Raw genomic sequence first — 21,935 nt, 5'->3', positions numbered from 1 at the left:
TCTTCAAGTCCAATGTGAACAATTTCTTGATGAGCCATCCCATAAGTAATCCAATTTACCAAATTTTCACTACTAACGATGACGGATATATTCCCCTTGACCACTGTACAATCATTAATCCTTATCCTCGAGTAATCTCCGGGCCTTGGTAAGTGGTGATTCTTTTGTAAAAAAAGAAAATCAAATGATTCGGAAACATTTCCTTTAAAAAATGCATAAATACAGATATAAATTAATTTTGACTTAATTAAAATAAAATGGCATTCCACGTATATTTAAAAAATGAATAAAAAATCGTCTTTATTTAATTGTTATTTATTCTTTTTAACCTAAAAATTTGTCAGATAATTTGGGGACACCCTGTCTTTCTCCCTCTCTTTCTCTCTTTCTCTCTCTCTCTCTCTCTCTCTCTCTCTCTCTCTCTCTATATATATATATATATATATATATATATATATGTGTGTGTGTGTGTGTGTGTGTGCGCGCGCGCGCAAATCTATATATACTTGTAATGTATACATTCAATAGTTTTTCTAAACTGCCACACACGCATAGAAATGGCCACCACTGATAACATATAGAATTACATAGCTTAATATCTGGAAAACTACTTTTTTTCATCTAATTTTAAATTTTCGCCAAAGATTACTACGCTATGTAAGAAGGCAGTTTGGTGCCCTAGTGCACATTTCATGGTCTTCGTTTATGCTACTGCGCGCGTAGCGTAAACGAAGGCTATGAAATGGCGGAAAATAGTCCCAGGGTTCAGGAGTTAATGCCATGAATACATTACAAGTATATATAGATTTGCGACGGAAATGGTTATCATATTCTTTTAGAGCACACCGAAATCTACAAAAAAATATTTTTCCATACGAATGTGACACGGGCCTTAAAGTAAAATAATATCGAAAAAAAGAGGGAGTAGGAAGGAAAAGGGAGAAGTAGAGAAGGATAGAAGTTCTGTTATACTTTTGATCCAGGTAATGCCAAGTAGCCTTGTTAGTACATAAATAAACAAAACAAAAAAAATGGACGAGCTTTATACTTTTTGTTAAAACTAAAAAAAATTATGAATTATAGATGTTATGAGGTAGGTATATAATTTCAACGTTCATAATTGTTGAGCACTTTTTGTAGTATGTTTTCTAATTTTGTAAGAGAGAGGATACTCGTGTGATCATTTTAATGCCAAAATTGTCTCAACATTTTCGTGTCAAAGTTTGACCCTGATTTAATAAGCAGTAATAAATTCAGAAAGTGCGTTATGCCGGCCTCTTCGGTTGACCTAATTATAACAACAACAAAAAATATAGCATCCGGTCTTTTCTCACAACAAATAAATTGACTTTAAAATTCTGAGATAAACTTGTTTTATTTTTGTTGTTGTTGTTGTTGTTGTTGTTGTTGTTGTTGTTGATCAAATTATCTTTATTGTTAACTACATTAAGATTACAGCAACTCAATCGGATAGAAAGCAATCTAATTAATATTAATCGCAAAAAAGAGTTTTTCATTGGCGTAAAGTTTCATCTTAAATTAACTTTACCATTCATAACAATTTGTTCATCGCAAGTAAGCTACACAGAAAAAAAATGTTTCATTCAATTAAGAAATTCATCAGACTAAAGGCATCTAATTTGATGAATTCAACCGGAAAATGAAACACAGAGGTTTAATGTATATATTTTTTTCAAAAGAGGTGTACTTTTTTCAAAAAAAGTGGACTCTTCAGAGTATGCACATAGTTCTAATTTTTAAAAAGTTTATATTTTAATAAATGATGCTGAATCCCTTGTGAAATTAAATAATATATTCCCTATACATTTATGGGCGGTTATTTATCGAAAATAATCGAATCATTTGTAATCTCTTGCAATATGAAAATATGTTTTCTTAGGTATTTTAAAGTTGAATTTAAAAAAATTAGATTACCTTTTTTTCGAAGCAGCAATTATTAAAATATAATATTGATATAAGGTATATAAGGTGATATAAGATATGGAACAATATACGTACTTTTAAGAGTGAATACATCTCTTTGGAAAAAAAAATATTAGGTTTGTGCAAAAATGATGTCGTTTTTTTTTAGATGAACTTCAAAAAACGACATTATTTTTGTACCAGCCTAATATATATATTGGACTCTTGAAGGGCCATTGGACTTCTATCTGTATAAGAGCCAGATACACCCTAAAATGGAGTACTGTTGCAGGAGCTGTTAGGCGCACCCTATTCAACCTTGACAGTCCAAAACCGGCTTCGAAACCTAGCAGGAGATGATCTTTTCCCTTTCCTGCAACTTCTTTCCCACAGAACAGACGTTGTGAACCTGTCTCTGCTCTATTGTTATTTTCATGGCATGTGCTCGTCTGAACTCCAACCTTTCATAAAAACACTCAACTAGTTACAACCACTATATACGATTTCCCGCACTCTCTATCTGTGCCTAAATGTAAACACAGATTCCATGAACAAAGCTTCTTTCCCAGAAATGCCCGCTTGTGGAACTGTTTTGCCGGCCTGTTTTCGGTTGAATACAACACGATAGCCTTTAAATCCAATGTAAACAAATTCTTGTTGAGCCGTCCTCATAAATAATCAAATTCTACCCAGTTTACACCATTAGCGATTACTACACGACCACCCTATATTCATTAACCCTTATCCTCGAATGGCCTTCGGACCTTGATAAGTGGTGACTCACAAGTAAACAAAGAAGGGGGGCTTGAGTGGTAATAAACCTTCTCAAAGTCCCTGTACTTTCTATACCTTCCCATTGGAGGTTCGATGATTGTTATCCCTCTCTATCTTTACATTATTCTTCGCTATTTTGTGTGGTATCAGACGAGGCTTGTTTAATTGCATTGTGCTTTTAGAAAGGAGGGGGGTATATTTTTTTTTTCAGTTTTCCTTCCCATAAGTTCACGTGGCGTTTTTTTCGATGTTTGCTTTATTTCTGTTGTAATTTCTATGTGGTTAGCCAGCGCTCGTATTTTATGTCGGTAGGTTTCCGCATTCGAGGATTTTCTTTTATCTATTGTCTTCGGTACATTATTCGAACACAGAGAGAAAGGAGGCATCTACACTTGACTAATTTTGATAAGTGCACATTTTAACATGATTACTTTGCTGCTAAAAATATTGAAACTTCGTTTTTTGGCTTTTTGCTGTTGTTGTTGTTGTTGTTTTTTGTGTTTTTTTCGTTTACCAATTTTTAATTTTTGCACACCTACCAATATTTCATTTCTTTTTTACATAGGTGTCACCACTTATCAAGGCCGATAGGCCACTCAAGGATAAGGGTTAAAGAGTGTAGAGTAGTCAAAAGGACAATATAGTAATCGATAGTAATGGAAGTTCGACAAATTTGTTAACTTAAGTGGAACTTGTTCACGTTGGACTTGAAGACAACCATATTATAGACAGCTGGAAAGCAGGAAAACGGAAGACAATTCCACCGTCGTGCAGTTCTAAGAAAGAAGCTTTGATCATGGAATCTATGTTTAGGTTAAGGTACAGATAAAGAGTGGGGAAAATTATTGATAATGTTTTCAGCTAGTCTAGTGTTTCTTGCGAAAGTTTGGCGAGGGGGGACCATAGATTGAAGCTCAGTCGAACACTTTCCATAAAAATAACGATAAAGCAGAGACAAACTCGCAACATCTCTTCTGTGAGATAGAGGTTGCAGCGAAGAGAAAAGGACATCTCCCACCAGGCCACGAAGTCTATTTTGAACTCTATCAAGGCAGGACAAGTCTTTTCTAGCAGCTCCTGCCCATATGTGGCAACAGTATTCCATATGTGGCTCTTATATAGATAGAGATTTGCACCAGCAGTGAGATATCTACTGGATCGATAGAAGAGTCCTACCATTTTTCCAGCGGCCTTGGCAACAGATTTGATGTACTTATTCCATTTAAGATCAGGAGTAATGGTCAAGCCCAGAAGCCTGTCAAAACTTGAGGCCTCCGCAAGACGAGAGCCATTCATTTTAATTGATGCCAGATGGGGATCAGAACGTTGATGATGTAAAGATAGGAGCTTGGTTTTAGATGCATTAAAAGTAACCAGCCACTCCTTTCCCCATTGTACAACGTGATCAAGATCAGAGGAGAGAGGATCGGAGAGAACTTGGTCGTTTACTGTCTTAGATGTGCTACCATAGATGGTAGTGTCGTCAGCAAAAATGTCTACAAATGATGTAAGGATGTGATTTGGAAGATCATTAATGTAGATCAGGAAAAAAGTTGGGCCCAGGATAGACCCCTGAGGGACTCCAGCATTTATACTGTGAGCTTCTGAATTTTGCCCCTCAACTACTACTCTTATGAACCTATCAGAGAGAAATGATTTAATAATTGAGAAGACATTTCCAGCTATACATTAGCTGGAAATCTTTTGAAGTAAACCTTTATGCCATACCCTATCAAAAGCCTTTGATATGTCAAGAGCAATTGCCTTAGAAAGGTTGCCTCTGTCGACAGATTAGCTAATCCTATGAGATATAACTGTAAGCACATCTGCTGTAGATCTAGCAGAACGGAAACCATATTATGTGTCACTAAGAAGGTTATTTTTGCTAAGATGGTTGATTACTTCTCTATTTAACACAGATTCCAGCAACTTACTCATGACGCACAGGAGACTTATTGGCCTGTACTGAGAGGGGGATGAACGATCACCTGAATTCTTAAATACAGGGCATACTGATGAGATTTTCCAAGGGTGATGGAAAGCAATTCTCCTTAAGACAACGTTTAAACAGTTTTGTAAGTATATGTGCTAGTTCTGATTGAAGTTTTTTGAGTACTATAATTGGAATACCGTCAGGGCCGGTTGCTTTACTGGAATCAAGGTTTTTGATTAGCTTGGCAACATCACGTACAGATATTTGTATATCACATAGTGTGTTTTCTGATACAGGAGGAAATATTGGGGGTTGGCGGCCTTGGTCGCAAAGGGTAGAATTGGCTGCAAAGTTCTTGGCAAAGAGTTTGGCTTTGTCTGATGCTGACGAGATTAACTCAGGTCCATTGATAATAGTTGGGATAGAGCACACGCTTCTGTTCAGGATTCTGTTTGCTATTTGCCAAAACTAGTGGGAACCAAGCCGCTGCTCAGCTACTTTGGACTTGACGGACTGAGCATACAACTCTCTTGCGTTCTTTATTACTTTCTTACGATGGTTGCTGGCAGTCCTGAAAGCGGCTTTAGTTTCCATACATCTATTACGTTAGAAGCAGTGCAAAAAGTGATTTCTGTGCGCAATAGCAGCAGCACATTCTGGAGAAAACCATGGCTGGCTGTTAGGTTTTTGCTGGAATTTTTCGAGGGTTTGAAATTGTCTATACCTACAATTACTCATTCTGTCAGGTCTGATACTATAGACGACACATCCTTTTTAAACATGGAACGCAGAGGAAGATCCGATATAAATGTACGGAAACTATCCCAGTCAGCCATAGTGTATCGATATACTGTACAATGGAGAGGTAAGTCTGAGGACTTATTACATTTCATTTTTATCTTAATTGATGCAACTGAGTGGTCGGAAGATCCAAGAGGAGACAGAACGGAAACTGAACATAGTTCAGGGCAAGTTGTGAGAAAAAGGTCTAGGAGACTTGCATACTGGCCGTCATTGTCGGGCGCACGGGTAGGTTCATGAACAATCTGAGTGAGGTCATAAGCAATGGAGAAATCATGATAGAATCTCCCCTCATCATCGGTCTTGTTTGAGTGGGTCAACCATTCCACATTGTGAGCATTGAAGTCTCCACATACGTTAATGTTAGCTGAAGGATATGCTGATAGAACTTGGTCAATTTTCTCAGATATGCTTTTAAAGATAGTAACTCCGCTATTATGGGGGCGATAGAGAGTAAATATAAATGCCGTAGTGTGAGCTAGTGCTACTCGGAAGCACATATAGGGTAAGTTAGGATCTTCTCTGGAGATGTCCCTACCACATGGAAAGCCATCTTTTATATAGGCATATATTCCATGTCCATGGCGATCTTGGGGGTCAGATTTGGAAGTTAGGTTAGAGTATCCTTTAATTACGAACTGATTTAGGGAAATAGTCTGTCCAATTCCAGTTTCGCTTAAAAATAAAAGGTCTGGTTTAGTCTCCTGTAATTGGGCTTCAACCTCTGGAAGGTTAGAACGTAGACCCCTGATGTTGGAGAAGGAGACATGGTAGTGGGGGTCTACGTTGGAAGTTTCAGATCCGGGTTTATTCGTATTTTTTCTTGAAACTTGTCATGATGGAATTTTGGAGTTTGTGGACTAGGTCGTCAGACTTGCTTAGAGCAGGACAGAGAGGGGAAACAAAGAGAGAAGAGTAACGAAGAATTTTTTTTTGTAGCCGTAACAATTACCCACTAGTATGGCATCGAGAGCTCCCACCAGAGACTACTGCATGGTCCAGAATCCATCACCAAATGGCAATACAGCAGCCCCAGTACTTTGCGCTTTTTTTATCTTCGTTATTGTCACTTCAATGTGAAACACGCATATATCTACTATTATATAAAATGAACATTGTGTGTGTGTGTGTGTGTGTGTGAGAGAGAGAGAGAGAGAGAGAGAGAGAGAGAGAGAGAAAGAGAGAGTTCCATATGGACTTGAAAACGGCTGATCCGATTTTTATGAAATTTCTTATATAGATTTTGTATCGGAATGGCTTCGATAAGAGTCGATAATCAATAATCGAAAATAATCCGATGAAAGAGGGAACAGGCTATTTTGGCCAAACTTAGCACCTTGCACAGCCTAACATCATAAGTTCATTTAAGAAGTTTTATTACCACACAAGCCGAAAAGCCCGACATATAAAATCAACAGTAGGTTTCTTGATATGACAGGGGCAGGTTCGAAATGAATGTTTCTGTTTAAAGCACAATTGCGCCATGATACTTAAATTTTTTATTTTAAACTTAAATTCAAGCCGTTATAACCGCTCAAGCAGTAAGGCCAGGCATGTAAAATTAACAGTAGGTTCTTTGATATGACAGGGGCGCGTTCAAAATTAATATTTTTGTTTAGAGCACAATTAAAGCGTAATACTTGACTTTTGCATTTCAAACTTTAATTCAAGCCATCATATATAAAAATAATTTTCTCGACAGTACAGTTAAGATTATAATGCAATGTGGACTAAGTCACTGCAAGGAGGAATATAAAGCTTCTTCCCGGTGCAGCGCGATGGGTCCTCAACGAGAGCAGGCAATCATCAATTTGATTAAAAAATTGTCCATTTCACCGATTTCGATGATAATAAAATAAAATATATTCGTTGATCATTATTCAACCTTGGTCAACGTTGGGTCTCCCAGCTAGTATTATTTAAATTCCTTAAAATTCATATAGATATTGGGTTTATAACTCAACTAGCTGGACGCCCGGCATTGCCCGGTCGTACAATACACTTAAACACGATATTTTAATTTATGCAGATTGCGTATGCATTATTATTATTATTGTAGAATCAATCTCCTATTGAATGTTATATTTTACATAAGATAATAATTTGCTCGGTTGACTAATTCGCAAAAACAAAAAAAGGAAAAAAAAGAAAGAAAAGATATTTTTTAAATAGTAAAGATAATGTCGGTCATCAAATTTCACCTATGTTTGTTTACAATATGACATCAGCTGATATTTGGGCCTGACGATGAATGCCCTAGAAATGTCACTTCTGATTAATTTTTATTTTTCAAATATACAAACGAAGAAATGATTTCCGGCGATTTTAAATGGTGCCTCTTCTTTTATTGCAAATTGAATTCATTGATAATAATAAATTTAAAAATAATGGTGAGGTATACCCGGGTTTGAACACGGGGTCATTCGATTTGTAGTCGAATGTTCTACGAACGAGCTATGTTTCAAGATGTCTACAAATCTGCTTTTTTTCTAAGAAGAAATTATTTTATTATCTCTTTTGCCGGTGCAAACCAAAATATTTCACTGTAAAAATTATTTTTTATCTATAAGAAAGATTATTTTTAGGGTCAGATTTTTTCGATTTCGGATACTTATGGGACGAATTTATATACAAAACATATCTAAGAACACTGCCAGACATATAACTTATCTTCGTGTGAAATTTGCAAAAGATAGGCTCAGCCGTTTCAGAACCTATAATGAAGGAACACACACACAAACACACACACACACACACACATACACAAAGTGACTTTTATATAATAGTAGATATATATATATATATATATATATATATATATATATATATATATAGAGAGAGAGAGAGAGAGAGAGAGAGAGAGTTTATATTACAAGAGCTCAAACTATAATAATTTCACAAATGTTTCAAATTTATTTAAGAAAATGTACTCTCAAACAGACCAATGAAAGACATTATTAAAGAAGATAAAATCATTTTTGTGTATTTTTTATTATTAGTTTTGATTATTCACTTACATAAAGATGCACTTAGGAATTTCTTTCGTTGGTTTGCTTTGAAAAAAATAATTTGATACAAAACTAAAATGAAGCGAACGATTTTTATGTTAACGGTTCTGTTATTTTTAGGGAAGCGACAAGGGAGATGACTCCAAATGATTCAAACTCGAGAGATTTAAGAAAGCTATTCTTAACATGGAGAGGAGGCATTAAAAAACTCAAATTTACTTAAAAATGATTTTCTTTATAAAAAACTGCTTGATCAATTTACGTGATTTTTTAAATACAATATTTTCTTTCTGCCGTGAATACGTACACCATACATGTTTTTCTTTATTTTCATTTTTTCATATATTATATTTTCTGGACAAGCGAATATATTTTTATCTTGTATGTAGGTTAATTTACTTTTGGGGGTTGCGATTTGGTTCTACGTTGAAACTTAAAGGCAAACTGCAGCCATGCAAGCAAGTCAATGAGTATTCTTACTGGAATAAATTTTATTACAAAATTAATTTTAACCATAAACAAATCAATAATTTTATTCTCTTGTTAAATTTATTAATTGCAACCAGAAACCCGGAGGCCATTTGTATCAATATCTATATGTCAGACAGGTTGCTATTTGGGTTTCACTTTGAAAACCCGACAGGATAACTTTATATATTAGAAGAAAATCATAGATGTGGGAAATAGACAATAAAATAAAAAATTAATAGATGGGAAGTTGTCCCCTTCTCTCTCTCTCTCTCTCTCTCTCTCTCTCTCTCTCTCTCGTTTGTTTTCTTATTCTATCTTTTATTCATTCTCTCTCACTTTATTAACGAAAATCCTTAGCCATATTTTTTATCACAAATGTTAAAAAAAAAAAGATCGTCTATATTGTAAAAGAATAGACTGAAAATGAAAATTCTTTTTCTTCATAAAAATGCAAATGACAGCGTATTTTTATCATCGCAATTTCTTTAATTGGTTTGCTTTTATGAATAAAATTGATACAAAACTAAAATGAAGAGAAGACTTTTTATGTTAACGGTTTTGTTTATTGGGGGGGGGGGATAATCTTATGTGGAATAAAACAGTCATTGAAGAAACCCTTTGAGATCATTTTGAATTTATAAGCAAGGGAAAAAAATGTGTATTTTGAAAATGGACAGAAACAATTATCCGAATCAATATATTTTTAAATAAATTCAGAACATTTACTAAATTATAGATATAGTCAAAGCAATAATTAACCAATTAGGTTAAATGATCCTATTAATGAGACACCAAATAATTTCTTTTCAAAATCCATAAGATAATATATAATAGTACTTACTGCATCCTTTTTGATTCATGCAATGCTGTATATGATCAAGAGGTTATTCATGTGTAGAAAGAAGGCTGCATCCTACCCTTCCCCAAGAAAGGTGATCTAAGCATACCAAGCAAGTGCAAAGGAATAACACTCACTCGAATTATTGCGAAAATCTACAACGCCATGCTTCTCAACTGTATCTAACCAAAGATCGAAAAGGTGCTCGGGAAGAACCAGAATGGATTTAGGAAGAGTCGCTTTACTACTGGACTAATTCTTACTGTCAGGAGCTTAATCAAAGGAGTCAAAGCCAAAGACCTTGAGACAGTCACACTCTTTGTAGATTTCTTCAATGTGTTCGACTCTTTATAGCTGTACATAGAAGACAATGGCCAGTATCTTAAAGGCATATGGCATTCCAAACAAAGTCATTACCGCTATCATTATGCTATACAAACACGCTCGAGCAATGGTCAGATCGCCAGATGGTGACACTGAATTCTTTGCCAATCGCGCCGGGGTTCTTCAAGGAGACACTGTAGCCCCTTTTCTTTTCATTATCTATCTTTACTGTGTGCTTCGAATCTCTGTTGATATATACAGCACACTGAGGTTCACAAATGAATCCAGAAGGAGACGGCATCTATCAGCACACATAACTGACGCAGATTACGCGGACGATGTTAATCTGTTCGCGAATAACACTGCTGATGCGCAAAGGCTGTTACGTGAGCTAGAAAAGTCTGCAAACGACTGGTTTTTACGTTAATGCGGATAAGACAAAGTTTATGACTTTCAACACGAAGGGGGAAATCAATACTCTAGATGGAACAACACTGAAAGAAGTCACTGAGTTTATGTACCTGGATAATAACATTTCGATCTCTCTCCACGGAGAGAGATATCGAAACATCGAAGGCAGTTCTTCAGGGCAGTGGTGGAGTCTATTCTCGTTTACGGTGCCTGGATACTCACCAAAAGATTAGAAAGAAAACTAGACGGCACGTACACCCGTATACTACAAACAGTGTGAATATATCTTGGTAAGATCATCCCACGAAGCAGCAAACTTTATGCCAACCTACCTTTATTATCAGGGAGCGATGTCTACGATTTTCCGGTCATTGCCAGAGGAACAGGCAAAAGCTGGTAAATAATGTATTGCTATGGAGTCCACGACACGGACGCACACGCATAGGACGACCTAGATCCACGTACATCCAGCAAATTGCACATGATTGCAAATCCTGAAGATCTGAGGCAGCTGATGAAAGACAGGGAAGTCTGGAGAGAGAGAGAGAGAGAGAGAGAGAGAGAGAGAGAGAGAGAGTCACGTTGGTCCGGGCAAGGAGCCCGACCAGATAAATAGATACTCACTGCATAATTACTCTAAATAAAGAATAAACTTTATCTATATTCATCAACTTCTCCTCGAGAGTTTTGGAACCCCCTTAAATATTTTTGTAAAATTTGTTAAAATTTTATTTATTTTATTATGTATGCATTATACAAATGAGTCTTGCAAAATAGTAAGCTATTAACCTATCGCCAAATTTTCAATGCAACTTTTTTGTGTGAACTGCTTTGCTCCTTACCATAATGTGTAAAGCTTATCTTGAATGTATGGCCTCTTGATTTTTTTTTACAATGGAGTCACTACTTATCAAGGCCAAATGCCACTCGAGGATAAGGGTTAATAAGTGTACAGTCGTCAATGGGACCATGACGTAATAATTGTTAGGAGTGGAAATTTTGTGAATTGGATTACTTTAGGGGAACGGCTCATCAAGAACTTGTTTACGTTGGACTTGAAGACGACCATATTATAGTCAGCCGGAAAGCAGGTAAATGGAAGAGAGTTCTACATGTGTGTAGTTCTAAGAAAGAAGCTTTGTTCATGGAATCTACATTTAGGTTTAGGCATATATAAAGAGTGGAGGAAATTATTGATAGTGGTTTCAGTTAAACGAGCGTTTCTCGTGAAAATTTGGCGAGGAGACATAGATCGGAGGTCAGAGTGTCCTATTTATAGGAGACTCAATATTTCGCTTTCTAAATAAATTGCATAATTCTTTCATTTCAATTTATGTATTATAACTAGGGCTATGACAACAGCATATTCTTTTCATTGTTTTGACTCTCGGTTATATATCCGACACAGACACAATTAATTAACCGAGAACCATATCACTACATAAAAACATATGAGATATCAATGAATATATACCTGAGAATCAAAACAAGAAAAAGAATATGCTGTTGTCATAGCCCTAATTATTATCCATTTTTTTTTTTACTTATTACGCAAAGTTTCAACACAATAGTAAAACATTAGATACCTGTGGATAAAATAAAATATATATTTTATAATATAAGCAATCTTTTCCTAATAATTTTATTTTCTTACCAGTTTAATTTTGACAGAAGTAAAGCGTAACTCATATTTTGAGATGCATTCGCGACTTTTATTAATTTTTACGTCGGGTGATCAGTTGGTGACGTCTTACTTTAACACCTAATTTGTATTTTGATCTTATCAAGATTGTTGAAAGGGTCGCCATTTGCTTTTGTTCACACGCTTTTCCACCGTGTTCCGATAAAATAAAGACGTTGGCAAAGAAAAAGTTCATACTTCTTTTTTTCATTTTCAAGCGTTTACTGATTCACCCCAATTATGAGGATTTTTGGTGAGTTGATTTTCCATGGCTTTTTAATACATAATCTCTTATTTAACGAAAACGCATTTGAAAAGTGTAAAACTCTCGGTTAATTAATAAAATAATAGCGCAGGCAAAATATGTTGCCTTTTATTTGTCGAGAAGCACAACTGAATTATTATATATCGTCATTTGCTTAACATCAACTTCTTTTCTTCCCCCAGGGCTTCAAAATCACTTTCTATATTCTTACTGGCACGACAAAATCAATGTAGCGGCCATTTTTTAAATGGTCTCCACGTCGATTTCTTATTTCGTCATAGACTTCGACATTAGAAATTGATTTTGGAGACTTAAATTTGATAGATATAAAATAATCTCTGAATAAAACAAGTTTAAAATGCAAAATGTAGGTGCATTGTAGGACTGTCTTTGTTTTACAAGGAAAAACAATTTTTTAGCCGTTATACTATTGTATGAATTAACCAACTATTCTGGGGCAAAAATGGCTTCTTTGCAATAAGATCTCTTTTCGCAAATCATTGCATTACGATACAGACTAAAAAAACTTTTACAATTTTCCAAATACACAGTTTGATTATTTATGCTTGTCAGCCCAACTTATGCTCGTTAGCACAACTGCTGCAGATTTTTCATTGCGCAAGCAAGCCTATCGATCAATCCAATTACGACAATAAATTTTCCAGTGTCTCCCCATGGTCAACACTAATTAAGTATTTTTCAGTATTATTAACTTTTCCCTTTAAGATTTTTATATTTAGAAACATCTAAAATAAAATTCGCCAACACTGTTGTTGTTATTGTTGTTGTTGTTGTTGTTTCTATAGTAAGGTTTCGAAAAATTGCTGTAAAAGTAAATGAATATTTTTCTTTCTTTTCAGACTAAAGAGAGAACATAAAAACAAACACAGGTCATGCTCTATAAAAAAAAAAGTCGCCATTAATTTAAGAGAAATCAAATGCTTTGTTTTTTTTTTAATTTTTATACGATAATCTTTTTTTTTTTTTAATAGCAAATGTTTATCATTTAGTTTTGTGAAATACAAGTGAGTTAAAAAAAAAAAGAAAGAAAACAAACAATTTAAACACGATAAAAAAATGAAAACGTAATTGTAGCAAAGAACTATTTTATTCTCAAAATTAAAAAATCAAAAATAGAAACACTGGCTTTTACTTTGGCAAAATAAAACTAATTTACTCTTGATTTTCACGATGAAAAAGATTATGTAGAATTCGAAAATGAACCTAAAAAGATATTTGTGAAACTTAATAATTTGAAGGTTGAAAAGGTGTTTACTTTTTGGTCCCCCGGCAAAAGGAGGGTGGACCTGTAAATTCACCCTTGTTTGTTCATCCGTTCGTCTGCCCGCACTTTTCTCAATAACTAGGCCTTGGATTTTTTTTTTAAATTTACATAAACATTAAACATGATATGAATAAACAAATAACAGAATGGATTTTCCTGGAAAACTCCGGTTACCCCCCAGGGGTGCCTTTCGGGTTAAAATGGCTAAAATTGACACATTTGTGCTTTTTAAAAAAAATTGATGCCTCGGATTAATATCAAACTTTCTGAAAAGTTGTAATTGATTTCTATATAATTTTGTTTGTCTATACTTGGCGATAACTTTTGGGTGTGCCCCAGGCGCTCTTTTAGGGCTAATAAAAACACTCCATTTTTGGGACTAGTTTACCATATTTGTCCAAATTTTTCTGTGTATGTCTATTTAGCAGTTTTACATGATGCTGAACTCAAATTTTAATATGTTAAGGCCTTGAGGACTCTTGGGGCTAAATGTGGTGGGGCAACTGATGGACTTAGTCATTTTTTATGCCTCAGTCACTGTACACTCACGGGGACCATGAATGCTTGACTTGTTCTTTCTCTCATTGCTAGTTAATATTATTTCGGTCGACTATCAATAAAAAAATGTGAAAATCGAAAATCGGTTGACATTCCTCCGAAACTTGCGTTTGAGAATAATTTCAGAATTGCATGTGTTTTTAAATATACTGATACCAACCGTATTTTTTAATTATCTATTTTATTTTATTTATTTATTATTATTTTTGTGGGGTTTTTTTTCTCCTTGTTCTACGCAAGATTTTTAATCTATTATATAATGTTGCTAAGTTTGATTTTTCGCCAACATGTTTGCATCGATTTCAGAGTTTTTCATTCTCATTATTACTTATTTATTTATTTTTGTCTGTGCTCCCCTGTAAGTGTACTTCTGTCTTTTCTGTTTTCAGTACTCGCCCTTTTCTTCAGCGGTGTGCTTGTGCACCAAAGCACGGCTTTGCCAGATATTGCTGGCATCGTTTCTGGCCTAAGCCAGAAGGCGGTGGGTATCCTGAAAAGCGTCACTCTTCCCGTGCTCAATTCGCAAGTCAACTTGGTTTCTAAACACATTGAAGGACTCATGTCATTCTTTAATGGAAAAGAAGGAGAGGTAAATAAACCAGACCTGTATATCGGTATTGGTGTGTGTGTGTGTGTGTGTGTGTGTGTGTGTGCGTGCGCATGCACGTGCGTGTGTGTGGCTTTTTTGTTTGTTTATTTGTTTGGAAGCCTTGGTTAGAAAAAGGGAAGTGGGAGTAAAGGGCGAAAGAAGGGATTGGTTAAAATAATTAAAAAGGTTGAGAAAAGGAGACAGAGAATAATAAAAAGAAAAAGAGGGATGGCATTGCATTGAAAAATACGAACCCATATGAACAAGTAAAAACTAACAAAAAATACCCCCTCGTTAAAATTCTTAAAAGCATGTAACCACATCCTATGCTATGACTTCTCTTAAACACATTTTCATGCTTTTTTTTTTTAAATAATTTATAGCTCACATTTATTTTGAAGAAAATGTCATTAAAATAATTTTTTTATGAATTATAACGAATAAGCAATTATTTATTTTACATATTTATCTGTGTTCTTCCTTTTTTGATATTTTGCTACTCCATAGTTTCGTATTTTTATTTTATACGAAACTGCTAGTAAAAGGAGAAAATCAATTATGCTAACCATGTAAAACTGACACAAGAAATTTGAGCGTCAAATTAGTCCCTTGTGCATTCAGTGTGCAATGATAATAATTGCATTATCAGCCAGTTCCAGAAACTAACCTGCAACTAAAAATCTATTCCAATAAGTTTCTATTCATTTGCATCGACACGGGGGCAAAGTTCTTTTTAGCTTATTTCATTAAAACTTAGATAAGTAATTCAACATTACCAAAAATATATTAAAGTAAAAAATTTTTTATTGACAACTTGATTCGTTTTATAAAATGAAGTGGCGTACTAAATAAACTTTAGTGAACAAACTTCAAATATTTTGAAATGTACACAGGTCAAGCTAGTGTATTAATCTTTTTTTTTACATGCTTATCAACACGCAGTACGTTGCAAGCGAGTACGAACTAAAAAAAGGGCCTCAATTTAATAATTATTATTTGTACTCATTACAAGTTCTCACATAACTCATCATCCCTGGAGTCTTGCTGAGAACAAGTCTCTCCAGATTTCCAGTACTTTCCAGCTCTTCCTATAACATTTGTAAATGAATTTGCGTTATCGCAACAGTCGTTTACTATTGATTTCTTATTGATTTCTTGTTGGCAACAATCATTGGCCTTCACTGGAATTTGGGTAGAAACAAGTCTCCCCAATGTCCTAATCCTTTTCGTATTCATTCAATGGAGGTCTAGTTAGTGCTTTCCCTCTTCGAATCTCCATCCCTCTTGACCCTTTGACTATTTGGTGTGTTCCAGCCGATGGCGGCAATGCATTTTTTCTCTTTTTTGGGTAGGGTGGGGTGGGGGTAGTGGTGGTGTAGTCAACATTATTATTATTATTATTATTATTATTATTATTATTATTATTATTATTATTATTATTATATCAAAAGTGGCAATTCTGTTATGATTTATTGGTGCTGTTAACAAACCTTAAGTTCACGCGACTGTTTATAGCAACCATTTTATTATTATTGATTGTGCCATCATTATAAGCGAAAGCGAAATCGATATAAAATCGGATGCGCCATTTTCTGGTTATTTCAGATTCAAATTCCAAACACTCCTTTCACAATTCACTTCAACGCTGAAAGATGTCATTTGCTGGGAATCGGCAAACGCCTTTTATGTAAGTCATTTCCTCTTTCGCGTTTTCATTGCGTTATTACCTTTAAAAGCGTATTATTTCTCTGACAGAAAACCATTTGTTTCAGACGACTTTTAACGAGATTCCCGCGCAAGGAACATTTTAATTTAATCGAAGAGGAAGAAAGAGAGAAACGCCAGAAGGAAGGAAGAGAAGGGGGAAAAATAGGAAAGTCAAAAGAAAGGAAGAAAGGCAGTAAGGAATAAAAGAATAATAAAGAGCTCTTGCTTTCTGTTATTCAAACAAGCAATAAATTTATTCCTTCCTTCTTTACTTTCTATCTTTTTGCCTTTCTCCCTTACTTCCTTGCTTGACTTTCTTCTTCCGTTTTCCTCCATTTCTTTTTTATTTCTTCTTTCCTTCCTGCTTTCCTCCCTTCAGCTCTTTCTTCTCTCCGTCTTTCCTTCCAGAATTTCGCTTATTTCTCTCTCTTTTTTTTCGTCTCTGCCTCCTTCCTTCCTTTCTGTTCTTCTCATTCCACCCCCACCTTTCCTCCATTTATTTATCCCTTCCTTCATTATTTTCTGCCTTCTTGTATTCCAACATTCTTTATAGAATTTTCCCTTTCTTTTTTTCTACCTCTCTTCCACCTTTCTCCCTTCCTTCCTTTTACCTTCTTTTTCATTATTTTTCTTTCATTCGTTCCTTTTTTTTTCCACCCTCTTTTCCTTTCTTTCCCTTCACTTTCTTTTCTGCTTTCCTGCACCCTCTTCCTTTCTCACTTTAATTTTTCCTGTTTTTCTTACTCCCTTATTTACTTTCTCCTGTTTCTTCCTTTTTCCTTCTTTCCTTCCTTCCTTCCTTCCTCTACTTCCTTTCTTCTTTCTTTGTTCTTTCCCGCCTTTTCGAAGACGTTTCAACCATTGCTAAAATGATAGACGTGTCTTGTTTACACATTTTCTGATACAATATTTCTTACTTATGAATTATGCTTCTTTTTTTTTAAATAAATTATAAATTTGGTATACTATAAAGAACTCCATATATTAGGAAAATTTTAAAGAATTTAATAAAATAAACATATTTTTTTATCATATTTATTTATTTTTATCTAATATATTCAACCATAATGCATCAGTAAAACATTTTTTATCGGTAAAAGCGTAAACAAAACCTTCCCCATGTTGAAAATGATGAATTGACTTCGAAAATCATTGATGCCTTTTTTCTGTCCCAGGAAAATATAAGTTCATATAATTATCAATATTAACAATAATATCAACCAAAATTACAATAACATATGTTTCACAAAAATATTATAATGATTTTTATCAAGGAAAGAGATGAGCGCAAATCTTTGAAACATCCTCTCTATTTTTCTGACAGATTTCTCCTTTGGGCAAAGGTCAACGCGTTTAACGTTAAAATGCTAAACGCGTTGACATATGCCCAGTAAACCGCAAGATTAACTCTAGTTTATTTGTTATTTTATTATTCTAGAAGTCTCGATTAAAAATTCATCAATACTGAATACTTATATTACGAGCCTCGGATGAGTGTGTAACGTATGGAAGATTTGTAACTGAAGAGCCGAAATTGTCGCTTAAAAAGGTACCACAAAAAGTGGTAAATCCCAAGTGGAAATTTTCTCCCGAATGAATGGAAACAGAGTAATCTTGTCTGCTTTATGTCATCCGAGGTGGACCCATTCATTCTAGCGTGTTTTTTTTTGTTTTTTTTTTTACATGGGTGTCACCACTTATCAAGGCCCAGAGGCCACTCGAGGATAAAGGTTAATAGGTATACATTAGTCATTGTGATTTTAGCATAGTAAACAGTGGGAATTTCGTAACTTGGATTACTTAGGGGGACGATTCAATTAGAACTTGTTCATATTGGACTTTTTCTTTTTTTTCATAGGTATCAACACATTATCAAGGCCAAGAGGCCACTCAAGGATAAGGGTTAAAGAGTGTACAGTAGAAATTGGACAATATAATAATCATTAGTTATGAAAATTTGTTAAATTTGATAACTTATATGGAACGGCTCATCAAGAACTTATTTACGTTAGACTTGAAGACAACCATATTGTAGTCAGCCGGAAAGCAGGAAAACGGAAGACAATTCCACAGGCGTGCAGTTCTAATAAAAAAGCTTTGTTCATGGAATCTACGTTTAGGTTAAGGCACAGATAAAGAGTTGGGGGAATTATTGATAGTGTTTACAGCTAGACGAGTGTTTCTTGTGAAAGTTTTGCGAGGGGAGACCATAGATTGAAGCTCAGTCGAACACTTTCCATGAAAATAACGATACATCAGAGACAAACTCGCAACATCTCTTCTGTGAGATAGAGGTTGCAAGGAAGAGAAAAGGACATCTCCTACGAGGCTACGAAGTCTATTTTGAACTCTATCAAGGCAGGACAAGTCCTTTCTAGCAGCTCCTGCCCAGATGTGGCAACAGTATTCCATCCTTGGACGTACCTGGCTCTTATATAGATAGAGAATTGCATCAGCAGTGTTTGTTAATACTGTCGAAGCAAGACTGTTCTGTTCGACATTGGTAAAGGAATGCATTTTGGAAAACAACCAGACGATAAGATGAAAAATAACGGCGGCAAACATATGTGTGGCTCGCAAATATATAAGACAAAACGAAGAGCGATAGTTAGTTGTACATGCCCATTCTCAGGAAGGATGCAACATTTAGTTAAATTCCTGTGCATGGTAGATATAAATCGATGTTGACTAATATAATTCTGAAAAAAAAGTTTTTATAAGCGATATCTTCCTATTGGTGTTGGGCTCAAATGGAATTTGGTGTGTGAAGACTATCATGATTCCAATAATGCATCGAATTCCTGTAAGGCGCGTGAACATCTAATTCAAACAAGTCTTTAAGAATGCCACTTATCAAGTCTACAGAGGAAGCCAAAAATGTCTGAAGAATCGAAAAACATGTTAGCAAACAGACACCACCTTACTTTATAAGAAAGCGCATTTGATTCTATCCAGTGTTGTTAAGGACCACATTGTAAATTTATTCAGGAAAGAACTAAAAGGTTTTCTAAGTGATTCCAGCATGGTGAACTGCGAAATGGGTAGGTAGAAAGAGTATGCGTGACAACTAGAGCTATTATAACAGCATATTCTTTTCATTGTTTTGGCTCTCGAGTATATATTCGACACAATTAGACACAGTTAATCAACCGAGAAGCACATCACTCTATATAAAAGCATATAAGATATCAATGGATACACACTCGAGAGTCAAAACAATGAAAAGAATACGCTGTTGTCCTAACCCTAGTGATAACATAATAAGCCAATCCGGTCTCAAGCACGTACTGATTTGATTAACATTTATAAATCGTTGATACGTGCATGTAAAAAAGAAAACGTTTGGTTTTGAAATATGAATGAAGTAGTTGTTGCGAGACATCATTTTGTCATTAGAAACTGAGACTACTAGAAGAAGAATCAAGAAGCAACATCTACCATCTTGCCAAAAGTATTACTTGTTTTTCTTCATATCAAAAAAATTTTTAAAATTTAAAAAGTTAAAAACTTATATTACGAATCTAACACCCAAATTATAAAAGTCATTTGGGGACATTTCTTTTCTGAAAACGAAAAGAACGTTCTTTTTTATTGTTGATGGGTTTTATTCATTTATTTATTTATTTTGAAAAGGAGGGTTTCTACCGAAATATAAAATTATTTTTTACTATCACGGACTCGATCGACATTATGTGAAAGATTTACTGAAAATAAATATGTTTTTGAAGACAAATATAGCATATATTGTCCCCAATTCTTTGTTTTAGTTCATCCCTGCTTTCACCGTCCCGATTTTTGTCGCATTGCAAACAGACTTATTAAATAGCTATATATTTATTTTAATTGTTTTTGGTTACGGCTTTAAAATAGATGTGGTCCATTTATTTTTCAAAAACTGCTTTGATACTTAATTCGTTGCCTAAAGTGCTAGTGTTATTTTAAAGTATATCATAAAGTTATTTAGCAAACAAAAATATGATTGAATAATTATGTAAATTTGAATGTTTCTTTGCCCAATTGATTTGTCCATGTGTTCCATCTGATATTTTTTTCTATTTCTTTTCGTTCAGTGGTTGATTTTCAGAAATGCAAAGCCGAGGCTTCAGAGAGCTCGATTGGTTTGACAGCCACCTGCGAAAAAAGTTCCCAAAAAGAAGCCATTGAATGCGCTACTGAACAGGTTCTCAATTTATTGAAGGTTGTCTCTGCAGCTGTCCAAAAGGCAAAATCGGAAAATAACTCTTAAAATTGTCGGTCATATTAAATCGCCGTGTAGGAGAAACCGCATTGTCATTATGTACTAATGTTTGAAACTAATAAATCTTAGTAACAATACTTCATTATTCTTTTTCTTTTTATGTATTTTTGATGTCGCATATGTATGTGTTTTTTATTTTGTTTTTTTTTTCCTCTGTCAGTCGGTCTAGTACGCCTAAATTTTTTTTTTTTTTTAATAAATATAAAATAAATCAGTGTACACTCTCCGTCGAAAATAACGGTAAATATATATTCTTCGCTCGTATCAACACTAAAATTCATATTCATATAAAATAACGTCTCAATCAATAAAGTTAAAAAATAAAGAAAACATCTCAGACCGAAAAGGTTAAAAAAGAAAATCAAAAGAAAAGAGTATCAATCTGTGTAGAAAGAAAAAAGGTAAAATACAAAGAACATGTCTCATTATGGAAATAAAGCGAAGGGGTTCTTTCCGAATTCATTTCAGATGGTGGAGGATTATCGGGCTTTCTTTTTATTTTCTCCATCACCCTAAATACTTGAAATGGTTTCGTCCGGCAGACTTTTACTAGCTAACTTTTGTGTGACGGGATGATACTTGACCAATATAAAAATAAATGCACATTGGTCTTTATTATAGAGTGGTGGATATTCTGATAAGGGTAAAACTCTAGTTATGCACCTTTTGTTAATTGTTATTTCCCTCATATATTAGATTCTGTTTCCTTTAAGCGATGTAAATAGTTTGAAAAGTTGGCGGTAAAAAAAATAAATAAAAAGTAACAATATTTTAGGCTTTAATGTCGGGGGTTGCTTTCACATATAAATTTAACTTAAAAATAATCACCCATTGCCGGATCAGATAGCGTTTTAGGGACATTAATTCTTTGTTCTCCTCGTTTGTTTTTTCTTTGGATGCTCTCTGTAGAGTTTTGTAATAAGTTCTTTAGCTGCAGAATGTCCTTGATCAAAGAAAATGTGTATTTTAGCAGAACAGCTTACTAAAATTGTCTTGCAAAATTCTCCTTTGATGTCAACGTTTGGCTACGGAAATTCTATTGGTGAATTTTCTTTAATGTAGATTTTAACCTTTGAGAGTATTACAGATCTCTGAAGCCGTAGATGATA

The 21,935-nt window shown here is 34.5% G+C and overlaps 1 protein-coding gene across 1 annotated transcript; it reads left to right on the top strand.

Annotated features, from left to right (window-relative positions):
* Nucleotides 1-12,306: 12,306 nt before the first annotated feature.
* On the top strand, nucleotides 12,307-20,903 carry LOC145279737 (uncharacterized). The gene is made up of 4 exons (XM_080131032.1): nucleotides 12,307-12,417; nucleotides 14,662-14,861; nucleotides 16,467-16,548; nucleotides 20,639-20,903. The coding sequence occupies exons 1-4, from the start codon at nucleotides 12,405-12,407 to the stop codon at nucleotides 20,812-20,814; spliced, it is 471 nt and encodes a 156-aa protein (XP_079987158.1). The 5' UTR covers nucleotides 12,307-12,404; the 3' UTR covers nucleotides 20,815-20,903.
* The last annotated feature ends 1,032 nt before the right edge of the window (nucleotides 20,904-21,935 follow it).

This window comes from Euprymna scolopes, chromosome 7, assembly GCF_053919585.1.
Source record: "Euprymna scolopes isolate OS-2025 chromosome 7, ASM5391958v1, whole genome shotgun sequence".
NCBI lineage: Eukaryota > Metazoa > Mollusca > Cephalopoda > Sepiida > Sepiolidae > Euprymna > Euprymna scolopes.
The sequence above is the reverse complement of the archived record's forward strand: the minus strand, read 5'-3'. Positions and strand labels throughout refer to the sequence as shown.